At 41.0% G+C, this 12,975-nt stretch overlaps 1 protein-coding gene across 2 annotated transcripts in view; it reads left to right on the forward strand.

The window, feature by feature from the left end:
- The window catches only part of CAMK4 (calcium/calmodulin dependent protein kinase IV), a 356,965-nt gene that overhangs the window by 273,799 nt on the left and 70,191 nt on the right, over positions 1-12,975 (forward strand). For both annotated transcript variants that reach the window (XM_040421616.1, XM_040421617.1), the window contains exon 7: positions 5,476-5,550. In XM_040421616.1, coding sequence (XP_040277550.1) covers positions 5,476-5,550 — 75 coding nt within the window. The remainder of the gene's footprint in view (positions 1-5,475; positions 5,551-12,975) is intronic.

Below are 12,975 nucleotides of genomic sequence, written 5' to 3' on the forward strand. Positions count from 1 at the left end.
CATTAAATAAACAGTTGCATCAAGCTTTAAAGGTGATGTGCAGTGCGAAGATATTGATAACTAGAGATGAGCGAATTGAATCCAACAAAGTGGAATTCAATCCGAATTTCAGGATAAATTCAATTTGTGCGAAGCCGAATTTCCTCGTGCTTCGTGGCAGAGAATCAATTCTGAAATAGTGTAAAAAACAAAAACATTCATACTTACCTTCTCCATTTGCGAGCGACCAGCCAGCGGCCGCCATCTTGATTGAAAATCTCGTCCGAAATCCTGTGCGTGGTGACGTATAAAGTCACCACACCGGCCAGCGTGACAATGTAATCTCGGGCAACACACGATTTTGAGTAAGATCTTCAAGCAAGATGGCGGCTGGCCTGTCAAACGCAAATGGAGGCAGTAAGTATGATTTTATATATTTTTTCTGTTAATTTTAAACTGTATTATTACTCTCAGATGCCACAATCATGTATGAACGCGGCATTTGAGGGGTACAATGATGGGGAGCAGTGCTTTCGCAGCTCCCTGTCATTGCACCCGCTACTTACAAAAAAATGCACTTTGAGACAAAGTAATTTATCCTGAAATTAACGTTTTTGTAAAATTCAGCAAGCGACCAAATCGAATTTTCCAAACGTTCGCTCATCTCTATTGATAACCTTTCCTCAGGATAGGTCATCAATATCAGATCATGGGGTCCGACTCCTGGCGTCCCAATGGCCAGCTGTTTGATGAGGTTGTACCGCTCGTGCGAGTGCCGCTTCCTCTTTAAAATTACCTGTGTGCCATCTCCTTTGACCGACGGTGCAGTGTAATTACAAATGCTTGTCCCATTTAGTTGAATGGGAAGATTAGTTGTAATTACACTGCACTGCCTCTACAAGTGAGACGTCGTCAGGTAATTTTGAGGTTGAGGCAGCGTTCCCAAGAGTGCTGCTACCTCTTCAAATAAATGATTGATGGGGTGTTGGGAGTTGAACCCCAACAATCTGATATTGATGACCTATTTTGAGGTTATCAATATCTTGGCACTGCACAACCCCTCTAACTTGGCGTCCAGTGGCTTTTGTTGTGTTAAGTATCCAGTTATAGACTGGTACATCTGTACTGTGATTTTGCATGGGATTCAGTCAGGACAGACTGCTTAGAGACATAATTACTGGATGTAAATGTCCAAAGCAGTAATTTCCAATGAATATAATGGCAGTCATCATAATTAAAATTAATCTGGTTCGCCTATCAGGGAGACCACATTATGGTAACTGCCTTGTTAACAGGATACTAAAACAGATACGTTGAGCCTCCCAAAGCCAAACTGTAGCAAATATCTGAAAGAAAATGTGTCTCTTTGGGGGAGATTTATCTACTCCTTACACCAGGTTCCTGGCGTGAAAAAAGTCACAACTTTTTAAATGCTAGCGCAATAAAATATTGTTGCAATTGCCTTTTTACACTGCCTTGATCTGCAGTACCCCGGCACGGCCAGTACACAGTGGACAGAACCTTGGGCTTCTGGTTCTTTCCACTGCACAGTGTCACCGGCAGCTTCCCAAAACGGCTGATGGATGGTGGTGTTGGACCCCCACCAATCTGATATTGATGACTTATCCTAAGGTTACGCCATTAATATCTAAGTACCGGAAAACCTCTGTAAGTCTTTTAATTCAGGGTACACTGTTATCGGATTGGCTGAATTCCCTCTGCATTTTGTAAATTACCGTTCTGTGTTTTTCCGGACAAGTTGTGTGATGTTTTCTGAAAGTACTGAACTGCATTAGAGAATGGAAGTGTTATATCTCTGCAGAACAGGAAATATGGCTAATTATAGGCATCTGCTGCAGAGAGATGGCAATACCACATGATATATGGACAAGTGTAAAGAACGGCTGAGAGCAGATACAACCTTGTAGTATATTTATAAAGACACATATTACATTTCATACATTTTCTCTGATCATCTCCATCATGCAATTTCTGGTTCTGGTATGATTCATTTTCCATGTAGATTTATTCCAGGGGGTTTCCGTCTATATATTTTTTTTCTATCTAGACTTCAAAACGGGTAAAAAATTTGCAAACATTTCACATTAATATATTCAGTCACCTTATGCAAGTCAGTCTGTGATTGACAAATGTCTAAATAATTATCGTCAATGAGCTTTTAAAAGATAGATATGTGGGGATTTCTGTCTAGTCGTGAAGTAATGCCAGGGACATTAGCAGCTGTTCTTCCAGTAGGTGGCACTTCCATCTGTTATTAATGTGAGCAATTTTGCCGTAATAATACCTTGGTAGTAAAAAGACTTTGTTTTTCTTTGTTCATTTTTACAGCTCAGGTTCAGATGCCACTTTTTTTTTTTTTTAAATGTTTCTATAGGATCCTCCTTCCTTCACTTCATTGTAGCAAAAAGTGTTCAGCTTTTAACATAAATATATAGTGGTCCCCATTTTAAGTTGAAAATATTGTAACTTGAGTCAATACCTTAATGGAAAACTAGTACTTGGTTCCATAGCCACAAAATATTATCTAATGATAAAAGAAAGTGACAATTAAGAAACATAAAGACAGATAAAGCAAGTACTTACATAAAACAGTCAGAAATAGATCACTTACTCCGGGTTTGAAATATGTATGTCATCCTGATATAGAACTGATAGTAAAGAGAAAATGAAAAAGCCTGCAACAATTTGAATATATTGTGAACATATCTGGACATATGCTTAAAGGGGGTCTAATAGCGCTTTTGGCCATGCACAAACCTCTGACAGCACTATGTAAGGGCTGGGGAGAGCAGTAGAAACATACCTTGTGTGGAGCTTTTCTCATTAGGAGTGGTGAGAATATGAAGTTTTACTCTACCAGAATCTGCTCTTGTACATGCTGAGGTTAGGGTTTCACTATGAAGTGCTCTCTGCATTGAGCTACTTTACAGCCCTCCCCTCCGCCCTGAGTGGTGACTGTTGTGGCTGAGCAGAGGAGCGGTATAATAGCACAATGCAGGTTGCATTTTACAGTGAAGCTCCACCTTCTGTGCAACCGCACACTAAAAGTTCATATTCACACTAGTCCTGATGATGAAACCTCCACAAAAGTTATGTTTGTCCTGCTTTCCCCAATCATTTTCCTACTGCTGGCAGCAGTTTACCTTGGTCACCAGTACTGACAAACTTCCTTTAAAAGTGTTGTAAAACAAACAATATTCTACATTTTTCAAACTAGCTCCTCGATCTAAAAATTGCATGTAATTAAAAGTTTAGTATAGCCACTGAGTTATAAAATGTATCTGTATAGTGCCACTTGCGGTTTTTTGGATGCACATGCTTAGTTCTACTGTTAGAATTTGTGACAGTTACAGGAAGAGAGCTGCAGCAGAAAGGGCACCTCCCTGAGAGAGGACATGCCCACTGAGCTAACAGCTTGAAGTCTAGCAGAATGGGGTGATCTCTGGATCCATGTGAGGTACAGGGCTGGTTCTAGCTTTGTTAGAAAGAGGTTGTCATGTACTATATGATGTCTGGTTTTCATTTTCATACATTAATCATGGGTGCGTATAAAGCAGAGATATCTATGGTTGTCGGAGGTAGATGGTGGGCTATCACTACCCTTTTTTCAAGGTTATTATTTTTGTGCATAGATTCAGCGGTGTTGTAATTGGAAAGAGAGCTTACTTTCACGGTATTTGAATAAAGTCATCAAGCCAATAGAGAATATATTTGCATGTTTGGAAACGGGGTTTATGGGAATGAGGAAGTCCTTGTTGATCCCTTTCTCAATACAGAGGGTGTGGAATAGGCTGAAGGAGTTCCTTAAAGTCCCCGGCCCGTTTGTTTTCACCCCTCTGTGGGGGAACGGGGGGCTGGAGAAATTTTTCAAAATTACAGATTTTGGTTATTGGTCACGTAATGGCATCAATAGGGTGTCTCACCTATTTCACTTAGGACGTTTTAAATCACTTTCGTAATTTGGTTTAACCGATACTTCACCATTAGATTTATTTATGTACGCACGTTTGAAACATATATTTGAAGCCTCTAGGAATAGGGGCCGTATTTTTCCACGAGAGAATATATTCTTTGATTATTGTGACGCTGAGAAGGATGAGAGGGTGAAATTATCTAGATTATATGCTAAACTCTGAATGGCACTGGCAACTGTAACACCTTTTAAAAGCCCAAGTAAATGGGAGCAAGAGTTGAATTGCCCTCCTTTACAGTGGCCCACTATCTATAGGAATGTGAGAAAGGCGACAGTTTCCAGCGCGCATAGATTAATTCAATTTAAGATCCTCCATAGACTGTACTATACGCCCAAAACCCAAGGAAAATTCCCCCAAAATAGGGACCGGGACTGTTGTTGCCCTAAATGTGGATATGTGAATGCGAACTATGTCCATTTGCTTTGGAGTTGCAGCAAAATAAGAAATTATTAATATTGGGATGAGGTTTTTTCTGCCCTACCAAAGGAATCCCAATGAACTATAACCCAGGGATCTTGATAGTGATCTTTGGAGATTATGGTTCAGAAATGGAAGTTCCCCCCAGGTTAGACGGATTTGGATGAGAGGATTGATGGTAGCAAAAGCTATATTGGTCAAGCACTGGGGCTCTGTCTCCCAGCCCTCGTCAAGGGAGTGGGGTCTATACCTTCAACAAATTAAAATATATGAGGATATTGAAAGGAATCAGAGAGTTGCACGCAGAGCCACGTAGAAATAACTAATATATTTGTTGTATGTTGTACTTGATTGAACTGAGGGGAATGACAGCCAATGGGGGGGGGGGGGGGGGGGTTATAAGGATGTTTATGATTCCTATATTATATACACGGATGTGATGGATATGTTATATACTGCTATATTATATACACTAATGTGATTGATATTGGTCTATGTACTCATTTTATGTTTTTCTAAAATAAAAATAAAGATAAATTAAAAAAAAAAAAATCATGGGATAACCTTTAACTATTTTGTCATGTAATCCTGTTGAAATCTCAATGAATAGACCTGGCCTGGCTTTTTCAGTTTTCTTATGTCTCTACTAAGCACTCCAGTACTTCCTGAACTTTTTGTAATATCACTGGGTGTTTCTGTGGTCACTGAATTGTATTCCTATAGACCTATTGCATGGTATATTTGATGTAATTTTTTTTATACAGTTCAATAAAAACTCTTTTAGTCACTGACTAAGTTATCAAGATTGGTGTTTCCAATGCCAGTATTGATCTACTGTGCATACCATACTCTGTTGAGCTGTGCAGGTTCTAACCTCTCCTGCCCACACCCTGTCCATTTTTTATAACAAAAAAAAAGTGTAAATGGGCTAACAAGTTGGGGCTTGAGCAAAAATTTGCAACTTTGTATGCAAAAAACTGATATAGAACCTTTAATAAATCCCCCCTTGAGTTGTTTAGCCTGGCATTATAGCTAAAATATGAAGAAACAGGTTTGAAAGTAATCTTGGCTTATCATTTTCCAGCTGACTTTGGACTTTCAAAAATTGTTGATGACCAAGTGGCAATGAAGACTGTGTGTGGAACCCCCGGCTATTGTGGTGAGTAAAAGATGTGTTTATTTTCAGCTTCACTGTATATAGTTACCTTTCTGTCATAACCAGTGGTAGTACCCTGAAGCTCTAAGGCAGGATAGATGAACATCTAGTAAATATGACCCCAAAAATTGCCAGAGATTTGACTCCATGATCTGCCTACTGAAGAAGTATTTGGCACGAGCTTCCAAAAGCTGGCATTTGTGGTATGCCTCGTATGAAAGGCTTCAACACTACTGCCTATACGGCTGCTAACCACTCTTGTCCCAGACTAATAAAACATAACTTTTACTTAATCATGTTAAAACACGAGTGAAAAAATAAATTGTGAGCTACCTATAGGATTAAAAACACTGAGCACATGAGAATTGCTGTATATTAAGGGTCACTAAAGTGTATGGATTGGCGGGAGTGCACTAGCACCGCTCAACCATACACCAAAAACCTTGCTGTATAAACAGATTCCAACTGTGTCTGATATCTACTTGGCCCCCATATCTGGGGTATGAACACCAAGATTCAGCAGGCCTAATGGCAGCATTCATTAATGTATCAGGCACACAAATCACTGCAAAAACTCAATGTGGTCAGCAAATTAAAACCTAGATTCCGCCCCCCAACATGTTTCGCCAGCTACTCTGGCTTCATCAGGGGTATCGGGCAGACTTGAATACCTACCGCTGGTGGAGGAATTTACCTCTCATCTATCATTTCCTGTGGGACGAAGCGCCAATCCAAAACAAGTTTGGATCAGGCTGGTTAATTCTAACCTATCATTGCTACTAATGTTGCAATGACAGGTTTGTGGCGTCACTTATGGGGGAAGGTCCAGGATGACCCGATGCGCAGTGGGAACAGCCGCACACACTTACCCTTCATACGGGCCCGAGGTATCCTAGTGCGCATGCGTTGGGACTTAGATGACAACAGCCTACTGATGCAGTGCCGATCGCCGCCAATGCTTGTCCTAGGTTCGCGCTTTCTAACATTCTGCGCATGCGCCGGCACTTATACAGACCTATGGTCGGGACACAGTATTTGCTGATTACTTCTATCTCCATAGTGCGCATGCGCCGGGACTTAGATACCAGAATGATATTCCTTCTATCTCCATAATTTGCATGCGCTAGAGCTTAGGCACCAGAATGACATTGAGTCTGGGACAAGAGTGCTTAATAGCCCAATTTTTTGGATCCACATCTAAAGTGCAGTTTTTCTCTTATTATTTAATGGCAGGTTTTCTATCCCACAAATTGACCCCAAGTATTTTTACGGCTGAGGCGGCAAATGTGTTTTCTAGGGAGGACCTACCAATAAACCTATGCGATATAAATACAGGTTTTAGGGAACTGAACAAAACCTACAAGCAGTTCATAAAGTCCCTATGGGAGGTTACCAGTCTGGAGACTTATGTACAGCAAGGGTTGGTATACAGGGGGATGAGGATAAATATATTCCCCAATTCACATCAGGAAGACCCTGATTTCATAAAAGGATGGCAACAATTGCTAACTGAAAACTCATTGCGAATGCAGCAATACCTTCTAACTTATGAAAAAAGTGTACTTAGCAAGGTAGGCACACGGCTAGAACAAGAAATAGCTCAAATACAGGGCTTCAAGGCAGTAGCAGACTTCTCCACATATGAGCAGAGGCTACAAATAAACATTGAAAGATTGCGGACAGAAATAAAAGAAAGGAAGCACAGGAAGTATATCAGAGATAGGCGTGATTTCGATACAGGGCAAGTGTATACAGTAAGAAATAGGAACTTTCAGCCGTATAATAATAAAAGAACAAATAACCAAGGTAATACACAGACATCTAACTCCGACGTCTCAGAGTCAGATATTTCTGGACCAGAAGACGCCGTACCTAGACCCTATTCTAATAAACAACAAGCTACTAAACGTAAAAATAAATACCGGCCTCCATTTCCACCAAGAAAAACCTCTGCACCTCAAATAACGTCACAGGTAGGAACTGCTAACTTAGGATGGGTGAACCCATCGAGAAATGGAGAGGTAGACCCTATATGCCCAATAAAAATGCCACAGCCAGTGACCAATATGATGATGGGGGCAACGGGGGGACCAATGTTATCCTCTGCCTGTGTATCTACATCCTCTGCTTCAGGGGCCAATGCAGTCACTACAATAAACCCTATGATGGAATTGACACCTTCTTTTTTAGCCCAGGGTGTCCTGTTGAGGGACAGGGACAAATGGGCGTACAACCCCAGAACCTAAACAGTACAGACAGTTTCCAGATTGTAAACCTCTCGGATTTCCATTTTGAGGAGAGACACCTCAAATTACTTAGGAGAGGTTTTTCTTTCACTCCGACACCCAACTTTGATTGCTTCAGTTGGGTGAAAGATGTGAATTTGTTTGCCAGAAAGCTGGCTTTACACAAGACACACAAACAGCAGGAGAGAGACTGGAGAGTGGTAAAAGAAAAGGAAAAGACAGCTATAGAGATCCTGGAATCCCTCGACTGTAATAATCAAACTAATCTGGAAAATATCGACCCTCCTTTCTCAACGCTTAAACCGCGTTCCAAGTTTACTCCACCTTTCTCCCAATATGGAAACATTGAAACTTTTGTCAATCTAGTCACCAATGACCTGAAAGGGATCCAAACTTCACGGTCACTGAGTAATGACAATCTAGACCCAGATGAAAAAATAGCCCTGAGTGAACTGATGGGAAATTCAGAGCTAGTACTCAAACCATCGGACAAGGGCGGAAATATCGTGGCCATGGGGAGGAAAATGTATGAAAGTATGGTGATGGACCTTTTGAAGGACACACAGACATATAAAAAATTAGACTCGAATCCTACGGCACAATATGTAGAGGAACTGAGGGCGATATTAGGGGTGGCGAAAAATGATAATCTCATCTCTAAGGATGAGTACAAATACCTTTTAAATTTGCGACCAACTATAGCAACGACATATGCCATTCCCAAGATCCATAAGCAGAGACACCCCATACCAGGGAGACCGATAATTTCGGGTAACAACAGCCTAATGGAGAATATTAGTGAATATGTCGACAAATTTATCTCACCGTTTGTTCCTTCTTTACCATCTTATGTTAGAGATACGAAAGATGCGGTCGCCAGATTACAGGAGATTCAGGTCACAGAACATACCCAACTTGCCAGCTTGGACATTGAAGCTTTGTACACCAACATCAAACACGATTTGGGAATCAATGCAGTAGCATCGTTTCTCTCTACTAAAGGTACACAATTTCATGTGCACAATAAGTTAGTACTTACACTTTTACGCTTTCTCCTCACACATAATTATTTTTTGTTTAATGGGCACTTTTATTTGCAGCTAGTTGGGACAGTTATGGGGAGCAAATGCGCACCAAACTTCGCAAACCTTTTTTTAGGTTGGTGGGAGGACACTATAGTGTTCACAGACACCTTTTCACAGTACACTAAGCACATTATTTTTTGGGGTCGTTATATCGACGATGTTCTGATTTTGTGGGATGGCACAACAGCATTGTTTCACAACTTTGTTGCCAGTCTTAACCATAATGATGTAGGTATGAAATTTACCTCAGAAATACATCAGCATACGCTCACATTTCTTGACCTTCGAATCTCCCTGGAATCTGGCGGCCGCATCAGGACAGAGGTCTATCGAAAACCTACCTCAACTAACACCTTGTTACATTGGCAGAGCTATCATCCTCTGCCTTTGAAAAGAGGTATCCCTACTGGCCAATACTTACGTGCTCGCCGGAATTGTTCCGATGATTTGAGTTTTGCTCAGGAATGCAATACTTTATTGCACCGCTTCCACCAACGGGGGTATCCAAAAAAGACCTTACATAAAGCCTTTCATAGGGCTAAAAGCACTAATCGAGTAGACCTCCTAGCAAACAAACCATTAACGTATGAGACGCCACCAATAAGATGCATTGGCACCTTTGATGCACAACACCGTAAGGTGTTCCAAATCCTACAAAAACACTGGCATGTGCTAAGCACTGATAATGACCTTAGGGAAGTTGTGTCAAACAAACCCAAGATCACATACCGGAGGGGTAAAAATCTAAAGGACGTCTTAGTGCATAGTTTTCATAGCACGGAACCACCAAAAACCACCTGGCTAAAGTCTAGTATAGTGGGAACCTACCCTTGTGGGAGATGTAGTTTTTGTCCATATATACAAAAACTTAAGATGTTTACCAATCCCCTGGATGACAAGAAATATGAGATTAGGGAGTTTATTAACTGCCAAACAATGGGTATCATTTATATTGCATTGTGTCCGTGTCCCAAATTATATGTGGGCAAAACATCTCAAGAATTCCGACGACGAATTTGCCAACATATAAGCAGCATTAATACAAAGTCGGATACAACAATATCAAGACACGTCAGAGCTTTTCATAATGGTGACCCAAAATCCCTAAAGTTTTGGGGTGTATGTAAAAAAACTTTGGGGCCACGGAGAGGGAACTTAGACCAAATCCTGCTACAGGAAGAGACAAGGTGGATTTACCGCCTAAACAGCCTTAGCCCAAAAGGGCTTAATGAAGGCTTCACCTATACATCATTTCTGTAAGATTAAGATAGCACATTGTATTTTTTCCGAAATAAATAGAATCCAATGTGAGCAGATACAAACGCTGGTTTATCTAATTCTACTAATACTATACCGATTTAGGGTAATTAAATTTATATATAATTTTTCCTTTGTGGGTAGTAGCAAATAGACCCGGATATAGGAATTCCCAGATGGGGCCAACATCTCCTCATGCTAATGAGTTGACAACAGTTATTAGCTATAAGGCTAATACCCTTATGATATATGGTGGCTTTTTTGGAGCGATAGGTGCCTGTCAGGATAGCACAAAAAATGCTAAAGCTATATAATGTAAAAAAGTATATTGAAAAACCATCATTATTATATAAGGATTGAGGAAATAAGTGTATGGCCTCTTAGGTTTCCATAACTGGGTCTATAAACTAGGTTAATTCGCTGTATATACATGCGTAATAATATAGATATCTGTGGTAGGGGTTTTTCCTTTGTAACCTACTCTACAGACGCAAGTATATACGATTTTGTGGCAATATGAAAATAACATGGGAGCAGCCACAACACCCTCATTAGCTCGCTTTTCTCCAAAGCCTGGTGCATGTGCAGTAGTGAGCAGTAGGGGCGTCCAGAGGCTAAGTATGAGCATCCGACTATCAATGTCATTCTGGTGCCTAAGCTCTAGCGGATGCAAATTATGGAGATAGAAGGAATATCATTCTGGTATCTAAGTCCCGGCGCATGCGCACTATGGAGATAGAAGTAATCAGCAAATACTGTGTCCCGACCATAGGTCTGTCTAAGTGCCGGCGCATGCGCAGAATGTTAGAAAGCGCGAACCTAGGACAAGCATTGGCGGCGATCGGCACTGCATCAGTAGGCTGTTGTCATCTAAGTCCCAACGCATGCGCACTAGGATACCTCGGGCCCGTATGAAGGGTAAGTGTGTGCGGCTGTTCCCACTGCGCATCGGGTCATCCTGGACCTTCCCCCATAAGTGACGCCACAAACCTGTCATTGCAACATTAGTAGCAATGATAGGTTAGAATTAACCAGCCTGATCCAAACTTGTTTTGGATTGGCGCTTCGTCCCACAGGAAATGATAGATGAGAGGTTAAATTCCTCCACCAGCGGTAGGTATTCAAGTCTGCCCGATACCCCTGATGAAGTCAGAGTAGCTGGCGAAACATGTTGGGGGGCGGAATCTAGGTTTTAATTTGCTGACCACATTGAGTTTTTGCAGTGATTTGTGTGCCTGATACATTAATGAATGCTGCCATTAGGCCTGCTGAATCTTGGTGTTCATACCCCAGATATGGGGGCCAAGTAGATATCAGACACAGTTGGAATCTGTTTATACAGCAAGGTTTTTGGTGTATGGTTGAGCGGTGCTAGTGCACTCCCGCCAATCCATACACTTTAGTGACCCTTAATATACAGCAATTCTCATGTGCTCAGTGTTTTTAATCCTATAGGTAGCTCACAATTTATTTTTTCACTCGTGTTTTAACATGATTAAGTAAAAGTTATGTTTTATTAGTCTGGGACAAGAGTGGTTAGCAGCCGTATAGGCAGTAGTGTTGAAGTAATAAATTAACCCTTCCCAGATAGGATCCTTTATAAGTAGTTAAGTAACAGGGCTTAATAGCCCAATTTTTTGGATCCACATCTAAAGTGCAGTTTTTCTCTTATTATTTAATGGCAGGTTTTCTATCCCACAAATTGACCCCAAGTATTTTTACGGCTGAGGCGGCAAATGTGTTTTCTAGGGAGGACCTACCAATAAACCTATGCGATATAAATACAGGTTTTAGGGAACTGAACAAAACCTACAAGCAGTTCATAAAGTCCCTATGGGAGGTTACCAGTCTGGAGACTTATGTACAGCAAGGGTTGGTATACAGGGGGATGAGGATAAATATATTCCCCAATTCACTTCAGGAAGACCCTGATTTCATAAAAGGATGGCAACAATTGCTAACTGAAAACTCATTGCGAATGCAGCAATACCTTCTAACTTATGAAAAAAGTGTACTTAGCAAGGTAGGCACACGGCTAGAACAAGAAATAGCTCAAATACAGGGCTTCAAGGCAGTAGCAGACTTCTCCACATATGAGCAGAGGCTACAAATAAACATTGAAAGATTGCAGACAGAAATAAAAGAAAGGAAGCACAGGAAGTATATCAGAGATAGGCGTGATTTCGATACAGGGCAAGTGTATACAGTAAGAAATAGGAACTTTCAGCCGTATAATAATAAAAGAACAAATAACCAAGGTAATACACAGACATCTAACTCCGACGTCTCAGAGTCAGATATTTCTGGACCAGAAGACGCCGTACCTAGACCCTATTCTAATAAACAACAAGCTACTAAACGTAAAAATAAATACCGGCCTCCATTTCCACCAAGAAAAACCTCTGCACCTCAAATAACGTCACAGGTAGGAACTGCTAACTTAGGATGGGTGAACCCATCGAGAAATGGAGAGGTAGACCCTATATGCCCAATAAAAATGCCACAGCCAGTGACCAATATGATGATGGGAGCAACGGGGGGACCAATGTTATCCTCTGCCTGTGTATCTACATCCTCTGCTTCAGGGGCCAATGCAGTCACTACAATAAACCCTATGATGAAATTGACACCTTCTTTTTTAGCCCAGGGTGTCCTGTTGAGGGACAGGGACAAATGGGCGTACAACCCCAGAACCTAAACAGTACAGACAGTTTCCAGATTGTAAACCTCTCGGATTTCCATTTTGAGGAGAGACACCTCAAATTACTTAGGAGAGGTTTTTCTTTCACTCCGACACCCAACTTTGATTGCTTCAGTTGGGTGAAAGATGTGAATTTGTT

Source organism: Bufo bufo, chromosome 2 (assembly GCF_905171765.1).
Source record: "Bufo bufo chromosome 2, aBufBuf1.1, whole genome shotgun sequence".
Classification (NCBI taxonomy): Eukaryota; Metazoa; Chordata; class Amphibia; order Anura; family Bufonidae; genus Bufo; species Bufo bufo.